Raw genomic sequence first — 24,677 nt, forward strand, 5'->3', positions numbered from 1 at the left:
CATACAGCATGAAAACAGACCCTTGGGCCCAATTCATTCATGCCAGCCAGATTTCCTAAACAGAACGAGGTCCATTTCCCTGCTTTTGGCCCACATCCCTCTAAACCTTTCCTATCCATGTATCTGTCCAAATGTCTTTTAAATGCTGTAATTGTACTTGCCGCTACCACTTCCGTATTTACACCAGTTCCTTGCCTCTGGTGGTATCGAGCTGAAAATGTGTCGCTGGAAAAGCGCAGCAGGTCAGGCATAAGCCTGAAGAAGGGCTTATGCCTGAAACGTCGAATCTCCTGTTCCTCGGATGCTGCCTGATCTGCTGCGCTTTTCCAGCAATACATTTTCAGCTCTGATCTCCCGCATCGGCAGACCTCACTTTCTCCTCGAGGTCAATGAATGTGTCTGACAGTCCATTGATTTGCTATTAATGCTTCTCTTATATTTGTCTCAGTGCAGTGCAGCGTGCCCTGCTGAGTATTTCCTGAGCTTTTCTGTACAATTTCCATTAGATACCCTATAGTTTTGTCAAGGGAGACCTCATGTGTGAGTTAACTCCTTGATTTTTTTGGCTTCGGAAAACCTTGTTTTACATCGATCTTACGTTAAAAAATGCACCAGGGATCAAATATCGACAAGTTCAGGGCTGCAAAACGCTGGTGCGGCCACACTTGGAATATTGAGTACAGTTCTGGTCCCCATATTTCGGGAAGGATGTGGAAGCATTGGAACAGGTGCAGAGGAGATTGACCAGGATGTTGCCTGGTCTGGAGGGAAGGTCTTAGGAGGCAAGGCTGAGAGACTTGGGTCTGTTCTCATTGGAAAGAAGAAGACTAAGAGGGGATTTGATAGAGACATACAAGATGATCAGAGGATTAGATTGGGTAGACAGTGAAAGTCTTTTTCCTAGATTGATGACAGCTTGTACGAGAGGGCACAACTACAAATTGTGGGGGTGTTAGATTTAAGACAGCTGTCAGAGGCAGGTTCTTTACGCAGAGAGTGGTAAGGGCGTGGAATGCCCTACTTGCTGATGTAGTCAACTCAGCCGCATTAGGGAGATTTAAACAAGCCTTAGATAAGCACATGGATGATTTTGGGATAGTGTAGGGGGACGAGCTGAGAATAGTTCACAGGTCGGCACAACATCGAGGGCCGAAGGGCCTGTACTGTGCTGTATTGTTCTATGTTCTAAAGCATAATTTACACTTATTAATGATTCAATTTCATTGTAAGTATATACACAAGAATAAAGTGAGCACTGGTAGATAAATACTGAAAATGTAAGAAATAAAAGTGGGCCATTCAGTCCATCAAGCCAGCTCTGTCAATAAACAGATTCTGGCTGATAACCTACCTCTATGCCATTTTCCACTTTCTATTGATCTCTGGCTTGGACCTGCTCAGTGCCTGAGCTTCCACAGTCCTATGGCATATGAATTCTAAATATTTACAATCAGCTGAGAGAAGAAATCTCTACTCATTCTAGTCTTAAATGGGACACTCCTGGTTTATTTCGCATCAGCCAGGAGAAGCATCCTATTCACATCTACCCTGTCATACCCTGTCATTATTAAACTTTCTCAGTGACACATCTGCTCCACTTTAGATAAACTGTACACAGTGCTGTAGGTGCAGCCTCATCATGACTCAATACAATTGTCGCAAGATAATCCTTGTTCCTTTTACATCCTTGTTCCTGTACCTCCTTCCCATTTTGTTGAAGCCAACATTCAATTTACTTATTAACTTTCTTGCTTTATCTGTCTGCAATCTTTTTGTGGCTCATTATGAAAAGTGCCCAGGTTCATTTGATCAGGAATAATTCCCAACGTCTCATCATTTAAGAGAGAGATTCTGCGTTTCTGTTTATATTTCTATCAAAGTGGATAATTTCACAATTATTCACTTTATATTCCACCCTGGCATGATCTTGCCCATTCACTCAGCCTGTCTAAATCCCTTGATGCGTCCTTTTTCTCTCCTCACAGCCCACACTTCCACCCGAGTATTTCTAGAGCTTTTCTGCACCATATCTTTTGGATAACCTATACTTTTGTCAAGGAAGACTTCACGTACAAGTCAACCATGATGTTCTTGGCTTAAGAAAACCATGCTGGTTTCGTGTTTGCGGCAAATTTGGAAATATGCCAGTTGATTCCGATATGCAAATCATTGATTGGAATTGTGAGCAGATGTGTTCAAAGCACTGATTCTTTTGGTACCCCACTGGTAACAACCGACCATCTTGAGAATAGCCTGTTTATTCCTTTCCTGTCTATTAACAATTCTCAATCCAGAGTAGTATACTACTCCCAATCCCATGTAGTTCGATTTTGCTTACTAACTTCCTGTTTGGCACTGAGGCAGATATTCCATTGTCAAATCACCCTTTATTTACATGTGTACAATACACTAGCTGTAGCCAGCTAGCTCAGAGTCAGTCCCTGAATTGAGGAGATTCTGAATCCCCTGTTTATGTGTTTTGCAACCTATTTTCCTAATTTTCAGAGATTTTATTACACAGCTTTGGAGCAGGTGGGACTTGAACCTGGGTCTCTTGGTTAAGAGGGTAAGGTCACTACCTCTGAATCACAAGAGGGCCCTTAATCGCCTGTTTATGTTGGTCAGCCAGGGCTACCCAGTTGGCCCAGGTTAACAAACCCAGTCAAGGAGGTCATGGTAAATAAGGCCCCATGTGGTTCAAATCACTACAGGGACATATCAAGAGCCTTCTGAAAATCCAAACATACCACGTCCACTGTTTCTCCCTTAATTATGCTACAAGTAACATCCTCAAACAACTCTAGCAAGTTTGTCAAATTCATTCATAAATCCATCCTTACTCCCCAATCACATTATTTTCTAACTAGTCAGTTATCACATACTTTATAATAGATTTACTAACAGATTCTAACATTTCCCTACGACAGATGTTAAATAATAAGTCTGTAATTTTCCACTTATCTGTTCTTCTCTTCTTAAATAATGGGGTTAAAGTTGCTCCTTTCCAGTCTTTTTGCAGAGTCAAGAGAATTCTGAAAGATTGTCACCAATGCATCCATTATCTCTGTAGCTAGATCTTCCAATATGCAGGGATGTGGTTTGTACAGTCCAGGTATTTACCAACCTTTAACCCAATTAATCTTTTGATTACTACCTCATTATTAATACTAATTTCTTTCAGTTCCTCTTTTTCACAAGGCCTTAGTTTCCTTGTATAATGGGAAATTTTCTATATCTTCCTCTAGGAAAGTAGATGCAAAGTAATTGTTTAGTATTTCAGAAAAAAGTCCCATTTTGTTGAGTCTTTTCATCTTGCATTCATCAGGACATTTTGCAAGAATACAAATCCAAGAGGTAAGCCAGTATTTTCAGTGAATGAGAGGAGGATGCTGATTGACAGGCAAATTGACTGTGATTGATAGAGCTGTGCCATGGAGAATGCACTCAATAATGCTGCTGAATGGTTAACAGCTAGGCTTTGTTTAAATTTTAAACTAAGCAAGGACGGCATGGTGGCTCAGTGGTTAGCATAGCACAAGGGACCTGTGTTCAATTCCTGCCTCGGGTGACTGTCTGTGTGGGTTTCCTCCCACAATCGGAAGATGTGCACGACAGGTGAATTGGTCATGCTAAATTGCCCATAGTGTTAGGTGCATTAGACAGGGGTAAACATAGGGGAATAGGGCTGGGTGGGTTACTCTTGGAGGGTCGGTGTGGACTTGTTGGGCCAAATGGCCTGTTTCCTTACTGTAGGGGATCTAATGTTGGCTCTGGTAGGTCAGGGCATCCTGAGAAATGAACCAGTGAATGGTTGCCACCTATTTTGTTGAGTTGTAACAGGTGTGGTAAGCATATATGTTTCAACTGTCCATGAAGAACAGGTCCCTGTTTTTTAATATGTTGCTCCCAGGACATGCAAGTGTGCCACACTGTGAGTCAGACTGACAATCCCAAGTTGGTTGTCAATGTAATTCTTTGCAATTAATTTTTCTGCCATTTCCCTATTTTCCATCATAAATTCGCCTGCCTCTTCTGATAATGTCTTTGTCTTTGTTAATTTTTTTCATTTCCACTTACCTTTAGAATATATTACAGTCTGGCTTTATGTTACTCGCTAGCTTATAATTATATTGTCTTTCTCCTTCCTTTATCCGTCTCTTGAACATCCTTTGTTGGATTTTAAATTCCTCCCCATGCTCAGGATAGCATGGTGGCTCAGTGGTGAGCACTGCTGCCTCACAATGCCAGGGATCTGGATTTGATTCCAGATTCAGTGGCTCTCTGTGTGGAGTTTGCATGTTCTCCCCATTTCTGTCGGGTGCTCTGGTCTCCTCCACAGTCCAAAGATGTGTAGGTTAGGTGGACTGACTGTGCTAAATTACCCAGAATGCACAGGCTGGGTGGATCAGCCATGGGAAATGGAGGGCTGGGTATGGCTGGAATGTTCTTCAGAGGGACGGTATGGGCTGAATGGTCTGCTTCCACACTGTAGGGATTCTAAGAATCTTATAAGCCATCTCCTTTGATCTAACACAGGCAATTAACTCCTTTATTAGTCATGATTAATTCAACAAGGAGCCTTGAAGGCATATATATTTATTATGAACCATGTCTCTTTTTATTTTGTTATGATTTATTCAAATTATCTGATTCAGTATGTGAATGTACCTACTAAAGAAGTTGCGAAACCTGACCTACTCTTGGGAAATAAGGCAGGGCAAGTGACTGAGATATCAGTGCAGGAACACTTTCGATCCAGTGAGTGTAATTCTATTAGTTTTAAAATAGTGATGGAAAAAGTTAGACCAGATCTAAAAGTTGAAGTTCTAAATTGGAGAAAGGCCAATTTTGACGGTATTAGGCAAGAACTTTCAAAAGTTGACTGGGAGCAGATGTTCGCAGGTAAAAGGATGGCTGGAAAATGGGAAGCCTTCAGAAATGAGATAACGAGAGTCCAGAGACAATATATTCCTGTCAGGGTGAAAGGAAAGGCTGGTAGGCGCAGAGAATGCTGGATGATGAGAGAAGTTGAGGTCTTGGTTAAGAAAAAGAAGGAAGCATATGTCAGGTATAGACAAGATAGATCGAGTGAATCCTTAGAACAGTATAAAGGCAATAGGAGTTCCCTGAAGAAGGAAATCCTGAGGGCAAAAAGGAGACATGAGATAGCTTTGGCAAATAGGGTTACGGAGAATCCAAAGGGTTTTTATTAATACAATAAGGACAAAAGGGTAACTAGGGAGAGAATAGGCTCCTCAAAGATCAGCAAGACAGCCTATGTGTAGAGCCGCAGGAGATGGGAAGATACAAAACAAGGACTTTGCATCAGTGTTTACTGTGGATAAGGACATGGAAGATAGAGAATGTAGGGAAATAGATGGTGACATCTTAAAAAAATGTACATATTACAGAGGAGGAAATGCTGGATGTCTTGAAATGCATAAAAATGGATAAATCCCCAGGACCTAATCAGATATACCCTAGAACTCCATGGGAAGCTAGGGCAGTGATTGCTGGGCCTCTTACTGAGATATTTGTATCATCGATAGTCACAGGTGAGGTGCTAGAAGACTGGAGGTTGGCAAAGGTGGTGCCACTGTTTAAGAAAGGAGGCAAGGAAAAGCCAGGGAACTATAGACCAGTGAGCCTGACCTCGGTGGTGGGCAAGTTGTTGGAGGGAATCCCGAGGGATAGGACTTACATGTATTTGGAAAGACAAGGACTGATTAGGGATAGTCAGCATGACCTTGTGCGTGGGAAATCATTTCTCCCAAATTTGATTGAATTTTATGAAGAAATAATGAAGAGGAATGATGAGGGCAGAATGGTAGACGTAATCTGTATGGATTTCAGTAAGGCGTTTGACAAGGTTCCCCAGGGGAGACTGGTTAGCAAGGTTAAATCTCATGGAATACAGGGAGACCTAGCCATTTGGATACAGAACTCGCTCAAAGGGAGAAGACAGAGGGTGGTGGTGGAGGGTTGTTTTTCAGACTGGAGACCTGTGACCAGTGGAGTACCACAAGGATCGGTGCTTTTTGTGATTCATATAAATGATTTGGATGTGAGCATAGGAGGTGTAGTTAGTAAGTTGACACCAAAATTGGAGGTATAGTGGACAGTGAGGAAGGTTACCTGAGAAAGTACAACGGGATCTTGATCAGACGGGCCAATGGGCCGAAGAGTGACAGATGGAGTTTAATTTAGATAAATGAGAGGTGCTGCATTTTGGAAAGGCAAATCAGGGCAGGACTTATACACTTAATGATAATAGCCTGGGGAGTATGGCTGAACAAAGAGACCTTGGAGTGCAGGTTCATAGTTCCTTGAAAGTAGAGTTGTAGGTAGATAGGATAGTGAAGTAGGCAATTGGTATGCTTTGCTTTATTGGTCAGAGTATTGAGTATAGAAATTGGAAGGTTCATGTTTCGGCTGTACAGGACATTAGTTAGGCCTCTTTTGCAATATTGCATGCATCTTCTTCCTAGCAGAAGGATGTTGTGAAACATGAAAGGATTCAGAAAAGATTTACAAGATGATGTCCGGGTTGGAGGATTTGAGCTATAGGGAGAGGCTGAACAGGCTGGGGATGTTTTCCCTGGAGCGTCGGAAGCTCAGGATTGTCCTTTTGGAGGTTTATAAAATCGTGAAGGGCATGGATAGGGTAAATAGACAAAGTCTCTTCCCTGGGGTGGGGGAGTCCAGAACCAGAGGACATAGGTTTAGGGTGAGAGGGGAAAGATTTAAAAGGAACCCAAGGGGCAATTTTCTTCACGCAGAAGGTGGTACGTGTATGGAATGTGCTGCCAGAGGAAGTGTTGGAGGCTGGTACAATTACAGCATTTAAAAGGCATCTGGATGGGTATATGAATAGGAAGGGTTTAGAGGGATAAATTGGACTAGATTAGATTGAGATATCTGGGTGAGATGGATGAATTGGACCGAAGGGTCTGTTTTCATGCTGTGCATCTCTATGACTCTATGATTCTAAGTGATAAGGTTACGATGACAAATCATGCTGTGAGTATAAAATTACTTACTGATAATTATTTGAGATCATCTTTTCCACTGTTCATTACAGTTTCTTTTGGATTTCCCTTGTGGCTTAAATCAAACATCACATGGAACTATAGGACTTAAGGGAGGAGTAGGCCATTCAGCCCTTTGAGTCTGCTTTACCATTCAATCACCTGATGGCTAATTTGGCTTTAATCTCAATTTCGCCATGTATCTGTCTAAAAATCAATCTCAAGACTGTTGAACTAAAAATATCGACTTCACACAAGTCTATATGGTCTGTGGTAATTGTCAAACTTTGCTGTACCCCTAATGTTCAAAATACATTTTTGACTTCTGCATTGAATTGTGTTATGAGTAAAATTCCAAAGTGTAGTGATTATAACAAGGTCAGCCAGGTGGACCTCCTGGGAAATGAGTTCCCTGCTTGGGACTGTTCAACTAGTCCAATCAGGGAGTCCTGGCTGACAGATATAAACAGGAGTGTCAGAGGTTCTGTTCACTGTCGGAGCTGGCTCTGAGGAAGCCTGATCAGTGTAAATAAAGGGGGACTTGGTGATGGGATACCAGTCTCTGTGGGGTTATTTTGCAAAGCAATAGTTACTTTCCTTTTCTCACCACCTATTAAAGCTGTCTGGTCAATGCCTCTCATAATAAAAGACCGCAAAGAAACAACTGATAAAGACAATTCATGAGTAAGGCAAAAGAAATGACTAGGACTGGACTGCAAATCAAGAATGCGTTTGAACATATCCTAAAAGATATTTGTCAGGAATTTTGTGTTTGGCTGCAACTCAAAACAAACCAGCTAATTGTTGCAGTCACAAATCGAGTTAAGCTGAGCTGTGACTTTTGTTCCTTGTTAATCTTTAAACAAAATACTTGAATTTCTTTGAGCTTTCTCCTGCTATGTCTCCTGCAACTTACTTCGTTGATGCAAATCCTGGTTGATCTGTGTAAATGGAGTTAAGGAGTTATAAAGTCATAGAGTCATAATAAAAACAGACGTTTCAGTCCAACTCGTCTGTGCAAACCAGACATCCCAATCAGACCTAGCCCCATTTGCCAGCAAAAGACCCATATCCCTCTAAACCCTTCCTATTCATATACCCATCCAGATGCCTTTTAAATGTAATCACATCGCCTCCACTTGAATCCATTTTCTTCTCATCAGAGGCAAATGTGCTACTAACTGAGCCATCGCCAACACCTATGCCCTTCTCAGTTGCAATTGTGCCACGTAGCATCACTTCCCGCCTCAGGCGACTGACTGTGTGGAGTTTGCACATTCTCTTCGTGTCTGCGTGGGTTTGCTCCGGTTTCCTCCCACAGTCCAAAGATGTGCAGGTTAGGTGAATTGGCCATGCTAAATTGCCCGTAGTGTTAGGTGCAGGGGTAAATGTAGGGGAATGGGTCTGGGTGGGTTGCGCTTGGGCGGGTCGGTGTGGACTTGTTGGGACGAAGGGCCTGTTTCCACACTGTAAGTAATCTAATCTAATTATGAGGGCTTTGCACTTAATAATATTTGTGCAGTTCGGGTTGTGGATACCAGTTTCTTTTTAAAGACATCAATGAAAGGATTTCGGAGCATTTTTTAAACAAGGCATTTCTTGGCTATGTTACATATTAGCATTCATTGCAAGAGAATTCGTGTTCAGTTGATGTTGCATTTGCAGTGAAGTTACAACAGCAAACTGCAAAATAAGGGTGACAAAACCAGTACATCAAATTGTCAAGAAAACTGATTCATTTTTGACACAAATCCATTGTCATTAATATTTCAAAATCTTTTGAAATAACAATTCTTTTTACTTTGTCTTAGGGGAGCCAGACTGGTGCCTGGGTTGTTTGAGTGTGGATTGCTTTTGTGTTGGGGAGCAGGTAAATTTAAATCTTCATTTCTTAGCAACAACTCACATATCCTTCCATGTTGCCTCCATATCACTGATGTTCTACGGGCGTGATTCACTTTCATCTTTATCGATCTTCCGAAATGTGCACTATCCTTGTACAAGCTGCAGTAAACAATCTCTCCAAAGTCCGCATCGATTAATAGATGGTAGGAAGTGTGCCTGGGTGCGGTTTTAATCTGAACCCATTTCTTTTCTCAGGGCTAAAGGGATCAAAGGGTGTGGGCAGGAACAAGGTACTGAGTTGGATGATCAGCTGTGATGGTATTGAATGACAGAGCAGGCTTCAAGGGTTTGCTTCTGCTTCTAACTCCGAAGAAGTTAAACTTTTTTTTTTGATCGCTTACAATTCTTCAGCATCACCACAGGATCATCGAATCCCTACAGTGCGGAACGAGGCCATTTGATCTATCAAGTTTACATCAACCCTTCTAAGGGCTTTCCCCCCCAAACCCCTACTTTCTAACCCTGCATTCACCGTGGTTAATCTACCTAGCCTACCCATCCCTGGACACTATAGAAAATTTAGCATGGCCAATCCACCCTAACCTGCTTATCTTTGGAGGAAACCCATGCAGACACAGGAGGAATGTGCAAACGCCACACAGACGTTTGTCACCCAAGAGTGGAACCGAACCCAGGTCTCTGGCAATGTGAGGCTGTAGTGCTAACCACTGCGCTCCCATGCCCACCTACAGATGCAGCTGAAAATGTGTTGCTGGAAAAGCGCAGCAGGTCAGGCAGCATCCAAGGAACAGGAAATTCGACGTTTTGGGCATAAGCCCTTCATCAGAAAGCCCTTCCTGTTCCTTGGATGCTGCCCGACCTGCTGCGCTTTAACCAGCAACACGTTTTCAGCTCTGATCTCCAGCATCTGCAGACCTCATTTTTTACACCTACAGATGCAGCCATATTAAAGAAGGATTGGAAGATTATAAACAGTGCTCTTCATTTCTCCTTTGTTCCCTAAGGATCCTCTTCGTTCTATCTGGTCTTGGTCACTTTTCATTTAAATCGCTTCTAATGCCTCCTGCTTATCAGCCTGTAATGTTCTCCTCATTATTTATTACTATCATCGGGACAACAGCATTTTCATGTGTTCCTTATTTTTATTCCCCAGTTTCCTTGTCAACTCTCACAGTCTCAGGAATTGTTGGGGAAAGTGCTCTGCTGCCCTGTGTGGATAGCACTATAAAAAACCATGCTCTTGATGAGATACGCGTGTACTGGCAGATGGCTGACCAGTTAGTCCATGCCTTTCACTCGGGGAAGGAACATGTTTCCCAGGACTACAGCAATAGAGCCAGACTTTTTACAAAGGAATTCAAGCAAGGCAACTTCTCCCTTCTCCTGTCTGACCTCCGAGTGAGTGACGAAGCTGAATACATCTGCGTAATTCAGATGAAACAGAAGACGGGGTACGATGTGGTTCTATCTGTTTCAGTCAGTTTGCAAATAGCAGGTAAAATTTTTCTTTTTTGTTGAGCTGTGTTTTAAAAAGAGGAATGGATAAATGGCTCTTGAGATTTTCTTTGTTTTACATAAGAGTGAACTTCCTTAATAAGTGTGCTTAATGTGCTGTATATTCTATTTAATAGTTGCATCAATCTTTTTCCCTTAATAGCTCAGCTGTCTTTTGCACAAGGGTAGATCGTGCAGCACAGAACATCCGGTTGGATTTCTGGCCGTGATGTGCTAAGTTAGAATGAAAATCTGTAATACTCAGCAATTGTTTCCTTTAATTTTCATTCTGGAAAAGTACATTTCCTGTGTACTGCGCTGCAGTTTTGTGCTCAAGATGTTATAGTGGAACTTATGACTCAGTACCACAATAACCATACCACAGATGACATTAAAGAGGCATATGACTGAATTTACAATTTATCCAGTGTTAAACTGTCATATTGTGAATAGCAGTATAGTGGATTCATGATCTGAATTCTTACTTTCAAATGTCATCACATTTAACTGAATTTGAATTTGCTTGACCAAACTAGTCTGGAATTAAGTTAAATAGCTAGACTCATTAATGATGACCATGAAACTGCTGGATTCTTGTTAAAACCCCATTTGGTTCACAAATACATTTTTAGGGAAGGACTTTTCCATTCTTACCTAGTCTGAGCTACATATGACTCCTGACCCACATCAATGTGGTTAATATGGAGTCCTAATCTATTGCACGGAAACAGATGCTTCGGTCCAACCAGTCCATGACGAACATAATCCCACACTAAACTAGTCCCACCTGCCTGCTCCTGGCCCCTATCCCTCCAAACTTTACCTAGTCATGTGCTTACCCAAATGTCCTTTAAATGTTGTAACTGTACCCACATCCACCACTTCCTCAGGAAGTTCATTCCACATGTGAACCCTCCACTGTGCAAAACATTTGACCTTCATGTCTTTTTAAAATCTCTCTCCTCTCACCTTAAAGTCTTGAAATCCCCACATCCTAGGGGAAATAAAACTACCATTAATCCTATCTATACCCCTCATTATCTTATCAACTTTTATAACATCTTGATTGATCTTTGTAGTGATCAAGCAGGCCACTGTTTTCTGGAAGGGGACTGACCAGCTTCTTCTCTAGGGCGATAGGAATGGACAATAGATCTTGCCAGTGATGCCCACCTCCCCTGAATGATTTTTATTCAGAGAAACAAACTTGTGCCAGCCACTGTTGATGATTGCACTCTCCCCTTGATCTCGATTACGTCCATTCTCCTTTGTTGCCTGTTTTACACCAGCTACAGTTGAGACTGACTGGTTTCAGCAGATTACGTTTCTCTCACTTCTAACAGTTAGGCCTCTCCTATCAAGTACAAGGCAATGAGGTGGGCCAGACCACTACAACAGGGGTCACTTTGCTCTCAAATATCCCTTCATTTGGGCTCCGCTTGGTTCAAGTGCTAAACTCCGCTCAGTCCTGAATTAATAAACGAATCAATCAGAAAACTTAGAGCTAATTCTGGTTAACACTTGTCACTTGGATTTGGAACTCTAGGATGGAGTCATGGTGCTCTACAGCACAAACAAAAAAGGCCCTTTGGCCCATCAAGTCTGTGCTTGTCAAAAACAAGTACCTAACTATTCTAAGCTGAAAATGTGTTGCTGGAAAAGCACAGCAGGTCAGGCAGCATCCAAGAAACAGGAAATTCGACGTTTCGGGCATGAGCCCTTCTTCAGGAAAGAAGGGCTTATGCCCGAAACATCGAATCTCCTGTTCCTTGGATGCTGCCTGACCTGCTGCGCTTTTCCAGCAACACATTTTCAGCTCTGATCTCCAGCATCTGCAGACCTCACTTTCTCACCTAACTGTTCTAATACCATTTTCCAGCACTTGGCTCATAGCCTGGTACGTCTTGACATTGCAGCTGCACATTGAAATACTGTTTTAAGTGTTATGAGGATTTCTGCCTCTACCACTCTTACAGTGGTAAGATTCCAGATTCCCACCACACGGTGGGTGAAACCCCATCTAAACCTCCTGCCCCTTCCCTATAATCTGTGCTCCCTGATGTCCCCCCAGTACTCCCTGATGAAGGTACAAAGCACAGATGTTCATTCCAGATTTGCTGATAAGGATGCGCATTGTGTTCATCTCAGCTATGAGAGTGGATTCTATGACTCTTGAATTCTGTAACTAACCTCTGTGCATTACTATCCTTTTTGGTTGGTGATTGTAGCTCACTATATGGAGCCGGTGTTGAGTGCACAATGTGAGCCGGGTCATGAAGCTCTTGTGAAGCTACATTGTTCCTCATGGGGTGGCTATCCAGAACCACTTGTATACTGGACTGACGACATCACGAACACCCTTCCTGAAAACAGTACAGTCAAGAATGACATTATTTTTTCTCATGGAGGACTGTACAACGTTACCTCCGTCCTCTGGATCCAAGCTACATCATACTCGACATATACCTGCTCTATATACAATCCCAAACTCCAGAAGAACAAAACTGCAACCTTGCATTGGAGTAAGTAAAATTAAACATTACATTCTTCTGCTTGGAAGGGAAAGAATTGAAAGATAACTTTTTGTGTGCTGAGTCCCTGAAACATTCAGATTCTGTTGCCTACCCAATGACAACTCAGCTGTCCTGAACTGTGAGGTTTGCAGCAACTTTCAAAGCTATTCAACTCATCAAGAAGTATTACCTAGTCCTGCACCCTCCCAATACACACTGGAAGCTAAATTAATGGTCAGGGGCTCAAACCCTGTTGGATTTTTATCCCTCCCACCATCATAAATATTGACGTCAATTGTAACTTCATCAACTACTTTCTGGCTGAGATCGGTTAATGTAGAACTAAATTGGAAGGTCCCAGATGAGATCCTAGTCAATATAAACCAACACTCCAGTGGGACTTTCCTGGCTTGTATAAGGTCATTGTAGCACTATGTTGTAACCAGTCTAAACTGCTTTCTATTGTCCATGGCATTTGTAGATATTTTGACAACATAATTATAAGTGAAGGTATTATTGGTTTAGTTAATTGCACTCCAGTAGCCTAACTTTAGAGCCAGATTTAAGGAAAGGTATAATTTCATTGGAGACAGTTCACTTCAGGATGATCCCTGGAATGGAGGGATTGCTTTCTGAGCAAAGGCTAAACGTATTGAGACTGTACTCACTGAAGTCTAGAAGAATGAGAGGTGATCTCATTGAAATATACACGAGTCTTCAGAGGCTTGACAGCACAAAATGTTAAGATGATTTTTCTCTCATGGCAGAGCCTATGACTAGAGGGCATAGTCTCAGAGTAAAAAGGCCATCACTTTAAGAATGAGATGAGGAAGAATTTCTTCTCTCAGAGAGATGTGAGTCTTCAAGAGAGCTGTGGGGGCAAAGTCCTTGTATATAGACAAGGCTGAGATGGATTCTTTATCAGCATGGGAATCAAGGATTATGGGAAAAGACAGGAAAGTGGATATGAGTAATGTTGGATCAGCTATGGTCCTATTGAATGGTAGCGAAGGCTTGAGAGTCTGAACATTCTAATCCTGTTCCTAGTTAGTCTGCTCCTGTTCCCAGATCTTAAGATCTAATTCACTGTGCAAAGATATAGGAATGGGCCATTTAGCACTTGAACCTGTTCCACTGCTACTTAGCGAGAACGTGACTGTTCAGATAGATGGCGAATGGTTTTTGCCATGGTCCATTTAACTCTCAGTGGCCTTGGCACGACAAGTTGCTGGGAGTGGGTGGTGGAGACAGTGCTCCCGAGAGGGCACGTGGGATGTTTGAACAGATGAGGCAATTGTGTATCGCCTTAACCAGATGGTCTGAAATATTATCAACTGAACAATACAACAAAAATGTGTCCTTCACCCAAGTTGCTTGAAATAATAGTGTAATAAATAATGGTGAGCGCTCTTAGCCTCCCTGTTGTTTCGATGATAAATTATGGCCTATTGTTTATGAGTTGGGGATACCGTGTAATTGCAAAGAAATTTTGAACTGTAGGTGTAAACCTTCCTTTGCTACTCGTTGCATGACTCATATCTCCAAACATTGCGCAGAAAAAATTGATAAGAAAGTGAATTGCCTCACGTTGTTTTACTTCAATGTCTCAGCAATTTTTTTTTGTATTTGGGCAGATATTTCTGAAGGAGACCGTGAAGAGATCAGTATCAGTGACACGCACCACGGATGGATTACACCAGTGGTTTTAGTTACACTCATCCTTGTGGTTTCACTGGCATGTTACATTTTGCTGAAACATTTTCCCAGGTCGTCACTGATGAGTAAGTGACTTATTTCCTCCAGTTGACTGAACTGGCACTTAGGTGCGTCCTACCTGCCAATCTTCCTTCCCACCTATCTGTTTCACCCTCCTCTTTGACCTATCACCTTTACCCACCCCCACCTCCATCCACCTATTGTACTCTTAGCTACCTTTTCCCCAGCCCGACCCCCTCCCATTTATCTCTCCACCCCAGAGGCTCCCTGCCTCATTCCTGCTGAAGGGCTTTTGCCCGAAATGTCGATTTTCCTGTTCCTCGGAGGCTGCCTGACCTGCTGTGCTTTTCCAGCACCACTCTAATCTTGACTTTCACCTGGCACTTAGGTGGGCCAAGTGGAGTTCAATTCTGCATTGACTCTAATGAACGGAGTTTAGACCAAACTGATTGGGACTGAATGGTTTCCAACCTGCACGTTATAAATACCTTTGACAAACTGTGTCAAATTGGATGTGCCCAGCAGTTGTGTACCTGTTAGAAGCACAAATATTTTTAAATTCTGAGAGATTACCGGAGGCAGGTATGAGAATTGTATAGTGGAGGTTGCTTTCTGGGATTGGTTTATGGTACATTTGTGGCCAGAGAAAAAGTTGAATTATGGTACACCTATCCGCAGTCAGTGAAAGTTTGGATGATAATATTGAGGACAAAATGTAGAGCTATGTCCCATCTCTCTTAACTTTGCTAACATCATTGTATGCTGAAAATGTGTTGCTGGAACAGCGCAGCAGGTCAGGCAGCAGCCAAGGAGCAGGAGAATTGACGTTTTGGGCATGAGCCCTTCTTCAGGAATGAGGGGAGAGTGTGCCAAGCGGGCTAAGATAAAAGGTAGGGAGGAGAGACTTGGGGGAGGGGCGTTGGAAATGCGATAGGTGGAAGGAGGTTAAGGTGAGGGTGATAGGCCAGAGTGGGGGTGGGGGCGGAGAGGTCAGGAAGAAGATTGCAGGTTAGGAAGTTGGTGCTGAGTTTGAGGGATTAGAATGAGACAAGGTGGGGGGAGGGGAAATGAGGAAACTGTTTCATTGCATCCCTTTTTACTTCCTTAAAGAATATTAGTAACTTAGATAAATATCATTTCCCTTGCATGAAGCCATCTTGACTCAGCCTGACTGCCTTAAGATAAAGTGGCTTCCGATAGCATTCTTAATGATGGATTCTTGCATTTCTAGCATCTCTGGGTAAGCCCTGTCCCATCAGGAGGGCAAATCCCCCAAAGGTGGTTGTCCAGTGGTGTACAGTTGGGAAGGAAGAGCTCTGGGAGTCCCCATCATTGACTCAGGTCCAGATGAAATCTTATGGCATTGGGTCAAACATGAGCATGGAAACCTCCTGCTGATGACCACCTACTCCTGTCATCATACCCTTGTAATAACCTTTATATAAGTTCAGTCGTAGAGTTTCAGACCAACAGTTCTCAACCTTGAATGAAATGTGAAATTCTATTATGTTACTATCACTCTTACCAAAAGGATCTTTTATTATGAAAACATTGAATAACTCTGCCTCATTAGGTTAAAAGTAGCCCTTTCATTGGTTGCTTACTCAACTATTATTTTAAGAAATGGTCTGGAATACATTATGAACCAGCGAGTTTTGAGAAGAATTGCAGCTCAGGTTGAGGTTCTGGATGTAAGTTAGCTCGCTGAGCTGGAAGATTTGTTTTCAGACATTTTGTCACTATACCTAGTATGGTGACGAAATTTCTGAAAATGAATCTTCCAGCTCAGTGAGCAAACCTACGTCCAGACACTATGAACTCTTATCCCATATGATCTTTGCCAATTTGATTCATTCAATCTGTATTAAGTTTAAAATTATTGTCGATAATTGAAATTCCTTTCTTAGAAGTTTCCTTTATTTCTTAATTCATACTCTGTTCAAGAGTATATCTGCTGTCAGAGATTAAATTAAATTTTGTCCATTTGTCTGCCCATTTCACCAGTCTGTCCATATCCTTTTGAAGTCCTCCACATTTCTCCTCATGTGTGAAAATACTTTCAAGTTTTGTTTTGCTCGTCACAAAAAAACAACTTTACACCAAAGGTCTGGGTCATTAACATATGTCAGAAAGGCACCAATCTCTGGGCCACTCCATTACCTGCAAAATAACAGTTTACCACTACTCTTTGTTTCTTGGCATTCAACCAATTTCAAAGCCAAGTTTCAACTGTATCTTTCATTCCATGAGCCCCAGCTTTGCTGACAAGTCTGTTGTGTGGTACTGCATCAAGTATTTCATCCACTTCAGATGATATGAAACTTGGTTCTGTATGTCCGAGATCGTTAATGTATATCAAAAAGTGTAGCACTAACCCCTACAGAACACTATTGTACACATGGAAAGTTAACATAGACTCAGCCTTTTGTCCTATATCCTATTTTGTATTCACGTCTTCACTGTCTGTTTTAATTCCATGGGTTTAAGGAGAAGGAAATTAATTCCAGTGACTGAAGAGTTGGTAGTGTGTGCACACAGATTTAAAACAATTAACAAAACAACTACAGGTAACATGAAGATTTCTTTTACACACAGTAAGCTTCCTGGGACCTGGTTCTGTCTCAAAGAATGTTGGAAGCAGATTCATAGTAACTTTCACAAGCAAATTTGATAAATACTTGACAAGAATAACTTTGCAGGGCCACAGGGAAATAGCAGGTGATTGGATAACTCTGCCAAACGGCCAGCCCAAGACTCAATAAACTGAATGTCCTCCTCCATTGATGCTATGGTATCATAAGCACTGATGTGGACTGTTTTGGGCTGTACATTCTGTGGTAGTTTATGTGGGTGATAATATCCTTTCCATTTCAACGGGCCTCCAAACTGTCAAGATTGAGGGCTAAGACCTGCTTCTGGAGAAGATTGATCCAACAGCCCAAGTATTGTCTTGGTGGGATTAAGTCAAATGCATTCATTACCTTTGAGGCTTCAGTTTTCTTCTGGCTGGTGGAGGGGGGGGGGGGGTTGGAAACCAGGCTTTTGCCCCAGATTTTCACAGGAACTCATTGATCATCCAGAAAGGAGACATATTGAAAAGGAATAGAAAGACTTTAAAGCCATCTGTTCTGCCTTCTAAAAACCATAGCCTTGGGTATTTGCATGATCCAGTGATGCTGCTAGTAAATCCAGCTTAATGGGACCGGGCAATGGGAGGTATTGCTTTTCCTATAATTGAAATCTCCTTCAAATGTCATCTGCGGGATAAAATAAATTGTCCTTTTTTCAGGAGTTCGTGTGGCTGCAGGACAATGTGAGTTAGCTTCCCTAAGTATCGTCAATCCTACATTAGGTGAGTGATCCCATTTTTGAGTGATTCTGATATTGACAATCTTCCTTCTTAAATAGAAATATTGGTTTATAAACACTCTGGAACACTGCGCTGGGACATGAACTCAGTATCTCCCTGAAAAAGTCATTTGAAAGGAATGGTGCCATGTGTAAATACACAGAATGGATGATGCTGAGTCATTGTGAACAATGAGGTCCCTGAGTTATTTTAATTTCTGCCTGGGCGATAATAGTTGTCGACAATTAATCTCAGTGTCTCTGATTCCATGTGAACTTTGCCCAAACCTCTGGCTCGTTATTGGCTTGCACTTCAACCTGAGCTGGTTACCTTGGCAGCTTTTGTCTGTCATTACTTGCCATTGCCTTCCACTCTCAGGGTCAGGCTGAGGAGGCAGGACCCAAGCTCACTGTTTTAGTCAACTCGGACAAATGCAACTGGTCCCTGCAGCTTGGATTAAAGAATACAGTAATATTCTCACCCTGCTTATTGTCAACTCAGTTTAACCATATCGATAAATATTAATAATTTGGAGATGCCGGTGTTGGACTGGGGTGTACAAAGTTAAAAATCACACAACACCAGGTTTAATTGGAAGCACAAGCTTTCGGAGCGCCGTTCCTTCACCAGGTTCAAAATATTAATGATCCATCATGAATATTATGAACCCGTACAAACTGGACTATGTCCTTTCCATGTCAACCTCACACCGCCAATCTCCCAAATTCTGTGTGTACTGTCTGGGAGGAGTTAATACTATTTTTGTAACTTCATAATCTGTCCTTTTAGAGAACAATGTGAGTGGTGGAAGGATTTGTAGTCTGCCAGTCTATGACACAAGTACTCCTTTGATAAGGTAGTTAATGAAAACAATTTAAGGCTTGTAATATGGCCCGATTGCTTGTACTGAATGCCACAGTTATAATCACACAGAGCACTGTGTTTGCAGGTAGAAAGCACATACAGTCATAGAGTCACGCCAGTCCATGCTGAACATAATCCCAAACTAAACTAGTCCCACCTGCCTGCTCCTGGTCCATATTTCACCAAACCTTTCCTCAACATGTACTTATCCAAATATCTTTTAAATGTTGTAGTTGGGTCCACATCCACCACAGTCTTCAGGAGATTCATCCCACATGCAAACCATCTTCTGGGTAAACAATTTGCCTCTCACGTCTTTTTCAAATCTTTTTCCTCTCACCTTAAAAATGTGCATCTTAGTCTTAAAATCCCCATGCTAGGGAAAAGACAACTACCATTAACCCTCATGATTTTATAAACTTCTATAAGATCACATTGTGCCTGGTTCAGTTCGACAAAATGAGAGACAGCCCTTCTCTTCTTCATTTCCCTGGACAGTGTATTGACAATCAGAGTCAACCTACTTGGTTTAAAATTGGAAACAAAAATGGAAGTTGCTGGAAAAGCTCAGCAGGTCTGGCAGCACCTGTGAACAGAAATCAGAGTGAACATTTGAGTCCGATGACCCTTCCTCAGTTCAGTTTAGGGGAACTTCGGGGGTGATTTCCAGTCTGTGAAACTTCAAAACCAGACAATTTGAGTTAGAAATCTTCAAGTTGTTTGCATCGAGACAGTTTAGGTCATCGGAATTGTGAAAGGTACATGCCCTCAGATTCTGAAAGAAATCTGAAAGTTCAAGAAAAAGTAACAGGAAAACTTCAGTAAAGATTAAAGAAACTGAGCTGGGGTGATATTTCTCTTGGATTGAGTCTCTAATGAATGGTGTAGGGAGGAAGGTTGAATGCTTTGTGTTGATATTTATGTTAAGATCTTTCTCAGTCTTTTATATATTGGTTTGTTTGTTCACTTTACTTTGTGTAATAAACATATGTTCAGTTGTCAAAGAACATCATATGAATATATTTCAATGACTAAAATTTCTAACAACTTTCAAAAAGTTAAATATATAATCTATTGAGCTACTTTTCATTCTGAAATTGGGTTAGAATCATGCCAGATCCACCTGATTCAAATATGTGCAAGATGTTGACCCATACATTTGAACCAGGAGTGCCTGGCTAGTGGTTTGAATACTGTGGAATTTATTGGGCAAGTTACGACAAAGCTGGAAGCTCACCCTGATGCAGTTCCAGGTTGGATTTATGGATGGTTTCTCTTTGCAGTGTGAGATCATGTTTCTTTAAGAACTTTAGAAAAAAAAAGTTTTATTTTCTCTTACCTGAATCATTAAGTCACCTCAGCAATAGTTTGTTTTTCCAAAGTAGTTTTTAATAAACAGAAAAACACCTCCACATTGACGTAGAAGAGTTAAAGGAAGACCAGCAGAAACTGAGTTTCCAAACAAATGGGTTTTGATAAGATCTTTAAAAACAGGGAGAGGAGTAACATGACGCAGAAGTTTAAGGATGAGTCAAATAAAGGATGCTGGTAGTTCTACTGTCGATGATGGAACATTTAGAGAATGATATAGAGGAAGCAGATGACATGTCTGGAAGGTATGGCTGGAGAAGGCTGTAAAGTAGGGGTGACCATGGGAGGCATTTGTGGGCAGGGTATTTAACGGTCAGTGAATTCAGAGCAGGGCAGTTATTGAAGATCAGTGAGGACAAGGGTTATGGGCAGAGGCGGCAAGACTATGGGCAGCAGAAGCTGGGGAATAGAGATACTGAGGGAGAAAGCCTGGGAGATTTGGATGAATTCAGTGCCAAAAGAGAAGCCATCATGCATGTTTAAGCAACCATGAAAATTCTTCTGGCCTTCTCTTATTATTGATATGACCCCAGTTGATGTAATATTGGAAAACACAGATCCCAGAATGCAACGTGGCTTGATAGATAAATTTACTGTTTGCAGTTGGTTATTGACTACAGGTACTCAGTTCCTCAGAAGTATGTCTGCTGTCTCAACTCTTTCATTTCTTATTTAGCTGACTCTTTTTTCCATCCTGGACTGTTGAAATTATTTTAAGACCAATTTCTAGCTCTTATAGCTCAGAACCCCTTTCAGTGTCTGCACAAACTCTCAAAGCTTGGAGACTTCACAAACCAAAGCCCTTGTGCTAAGGGGAAAACTGCTTGGTTGAACTGAAAGATGTGATATACTTGTGTCAGCGTGAAACTGTAACCTGATTTTTCTGAATTCGATTCAGATTAAACCATCAGTCGCTTCTGAGTTTGTTCGCTGACTCTCATAAACTCAGTTGTATAAACATTTCATCAATTAAGAACACAGATATCAGATCACTAAGTGATTTGCATTCTTGGAAAACATGCATTGAAGTCACTTTTCTGAATAACTTTTTAAAAAAAAATGGTTACTTTTTGCAGAGCTGGAGCCAAAGCCGAGATCTGTTTTGAAAAGTAAGACCATAAATAATGGAGTAGATATAGGTCGTTCAGCCCATTAAGTCTGCTGTGCCATTCAGTGAGGTTGTGACTGGTCTGATCATCCTCAACTCAACTTTCTTGCCTTGGAGTCATGAACACAGCCCAGCACACAAACCAGCCTTCCATTCATTGACTCCATCTATACTTCTCGCTACCTCAGGAAAACAACCAAAATAATCAAAGACCCCTCCCACCATGGTTATAGTCTCTTCCCGCTAGGTGTGCTTCTGTTGATTTTCTATGTTTGCTTTCTTTAGGCAGAAGAAGCCATATTCAGGATGACCAAGATGGTACCGAAACTGAACCATTTACCAAAGACTTAGAAGACCATAAAGGAGAGACTGAAACGTGAATTACTCTGTTGGCACTGAATGTAACTGTTGTAATATGTTCTTTATACGTCTTTGGATTATTTGTATATGTCTCATTTGGTTGCTTACGGTGATCACATTGTCAATAGTGACTCGAAAATGGTGAAATATGCTCTGAAGTCCACGCCTGTAAATGATACTTTGCTATCAATTGCGCAACACTTTCTTTTCCTTTTTCTCCTCTTCGAAGCTGAAATGTTGGACAGGTTACTCAGGTATTATATTGAAGTATTTACAATCAGTGGAACGACAGAGGAGCAGAAAGATGCAGAAGGGGCATGTACAGAAATTGCTAAAAGTGGGCTGACACTTATGATCATGAATTAAAAAGCTGCTGGGACAAGCCTTTAGCTGAAGAGGGCTGAAATACAGATAATTGATGTTATGTTGCTGACATAGTTAGACACAATTCTTTTCCTTAATACTTTGTTAAGATATGGGCATCGCTGACAAAGCCAGCATTTGCTGCCGTTTCCAGGTACATTGGAACTGAATGGTTTGCTGGCCGATTTGGAGGGAAATAGAGTCAACCACATTATGGTGGATCTGGAGTCACATATAGGTCAGACCAGCTAAGAGTGGCAAATTCCCTTCTCCGAAGGTGAACTAATGGGTTTCTAAAACAATGGATGATGGCATGATTGGTGCACTATTACAGCCTCAGTAATGGGACACATTAAACGTGTTCAACTTTGGGAATGTGCCTCAGGAAACCGATATTACCTTTGGAGGGCTGCAGTGAGTATTTACCAGGATGACATGAGGAGGGGAGAAGGGTTAAGCATTGAAATCAGAAGGCACAGATTAAGCTTGTAGCTCTTTGATCAAAATGTGATGTTCAGAAGAGGAATAAAATTAGTAGGACAGAAAGAAAGGTAATTTCCTCTGAGGGAGGGTTGGGGGTTGGAGGGAGTGGAGTCCGGGACGAAGGGGCTTACTCTTAAAAAGTAGATTCAGACTATTCAAACTAATCTGGAGAAATACTTTGATATACAAAAACACGCTGGAAATCTAGAACATCTAATGATGCTGGAGAACAAATTGAAAAATTACGTTTTGAGATGTATTGTCTGAAATATTAATTGAGAATATTATTGACTGAACATATTTCGGATTTATTTTGTAAAGAACCCTTTGCAGGGCAAAGGAGGTAAGCTACAGCAGGGAGAAGTGTTGCCTTTAGAAAGGACACTACTTCTCAATTGGAATGTTTGAGTCTAATAATTTCAGAGAAAGTTCACACGATTGAGTTGATGGATGAAATAAATGGATATGAACACAGACAATCAGAGGGCTGTCTTCTCTGGAGCAACAGCCTTTGCTGTCTCTGTCTTCTTTGCAATTTCGGAAACCTCTCATTATGAAGGTTGTGAGCTGAAAAACTGACTGGAAGGCCTCGCCGCTACATGTAGGGAGTTCCTTCACAGAAAGATCTTCATTGCCATAACACAAGTGTTCATAAAGGAGAATCTGGTGTGGGGCAGAAAGACTAAATGAATTACCGACACGCAGGTGCACTTCCAGCATCAAAAAGGTTATTGTTTTAAACTTAGCCAACAAAAACCTATCAACCATAATTTTCAAACTGCTACACACAAGATAGGATGGATGAATGATCCCTACCCCTAACTCATACCTGTGCTGGTTGCAACAGGGTTTGAACTTTACTGGACTGGAGAGACCCTCTGGCAGCCCAGGATCTTCTCCACTGAACATAGAGAAAGTTACCAGTATTTATAGTTTTTACTTTTAGCCTGCCTTTAGCTGGTAAAAACCAATCACACTATTAATTGATTAAATACACATTAATCATGTGACTGCATGATTAATCCACGACAGCTTTGGGTCATCTCATGACATTCACCAGACCCTCTTATCATTTATCCTTGGGCCTTCACAATACATCTTACTCAACCACATTCCAGGCGTTAGCTCCCATGGCAGTGACTCAATACTCCCCTGCTAATTGCAAGCGTGTCTCCAGTCTGCCTTAGATTGAATGTCTACGGGCATGCAGTTAAATTCCTTAATGCCATGTTTTATATATAACTTGTAGCTACGATTACTTGGGGGTCAGACCCTACCCTTCTATCCAATAATCAGTACCATACTTTTGTCCAGCCTGGTTTGGAGACGCCTCAGTATTTCTCAAGGATGTTCATTTCAAACTGTCTGTATACATGCAGCAATTGTATTTTCACTTCTTATTCAACAGGACTCTTCTGTATCGCATTTCACAAGACCCTTTGTGTACAATTAAACTGTTACATTGGACGTGCTTCTTCTATGAAGTCTACAATTGCTCTCGCTTATAGTTTAACTTCAAACATCTGACTATGGAAGCTCCTGTTTCAGCTAAAAATCTTCATCAGCCTATTTATGTCACTCAAGACCACTTTCAGCTATTTTATGCTGAGTCAGCCAAAGGCAGCCCTAACTCTAGAATCGACCAGTGCTGTCTCCAGATAATAAAATCCAGCCATCCCCAATCCAGGAAGAAATCTCATTGCCGCAGGTTATGAGCAAAATGACTTCAACGACAGCCCAACAATTGGACAATGTCTTTTTGTGAACGCTGCTGGATTTGACCAAAGAAATTTTAAGATAATGCACTGCAGAGTTTTTTTTTATTACTCCCAGGCTTGGAGGTTGTGCGTTAGATTTCATGGATATTTGTATATATTTTTGCAGATGGAGTCTTCTTATCTTTCCTTGATTAGGTTTTGATTTCAAAAACCCAGTTCTGTATTTGTTTCTGAACTTGGCTGACTTGTTTCCGACATGGAAATATTTGCAGACTGTTTATATATAATTGAAATATTACCTGTCTTTTTAAGTCCCCTCTCAGTCTTCTAAACTCAAGGGTATACAAGCTCAGTCGCTCCAGTCTTTCAGTGTAAGGTAGTCCCTCCATTCTAGGAATTGACCTCATGAACCTACGCTGCACTCCCTCAATAGCCAGAATGTCT

The 24,677-nt window shown here is 41.5% G+C and overlaps 1 protein-coding gene across 3 annotated transcripts in view; it reads left to right on the forward strand.

Moving 5' to 3' along the window:
* The window catches only part of LOC132831315 (CD276 antigen-like), a 45,385-nt gene extending 21,455 nt beyond the window's left edge, over nucleotides 1–23,930 (forward strand). For 2 of the 3 annotated variants that reach the window (XM_060849383.1, XM_060849382.1), the window contains 6 exons: nucleotides 8,840–8,898; nucleotides 10,048–10,389; nucleotides 12,617–12,910; nucleotides 14,536–14,682; nucleotides 17,907–17,969; nucleotides 21,595–23,930. In XM_060849383.1, the coding sequence (XP_060705366.1) occupies nucleotides 8,840–8,898; nucleotides 10,048–10,389; nucleotides 12,617–12,910; nucleotides 14,536–14,682; nucleotides 17,907–17,969; nucleotides 21,595–21,689 (1,000 nt within the window). In that variant the 3' untranslated portion in view covers nucleotides 21,690–23,930. The remainder of the gene's footprint in view (nucleotides 1–8,839; nucleotides 8,899–10,047; nucleotides 10,390–12,616; nucleotides 12,911–14,535; nucleotides 14,683–17,906; nucleotides 17,970–21,594) is intronic. The other variant, XM_060849384.1, reaches the window with a different exon arrangement.
* Nucleotides 23,931–24,677: the final 747 nt, after the last annotated feature.

This window comes from Hemiscyllium ocellatum, chromosome 33 (genome assembly GCF_020745735.1).
Source record: "Hemiscyllium ocellatum isolate sHemOce1 chromosome 33, sHemOce1.pat.X.cur, whole genome shotgun sequence".
NCBI lineage: Eukaryota > Metazoa > Chordata > Chondrichthyes > Orectolobiformes > Hemiscylliidae > Hemiscyllium > Hemiscyllium ocellatum.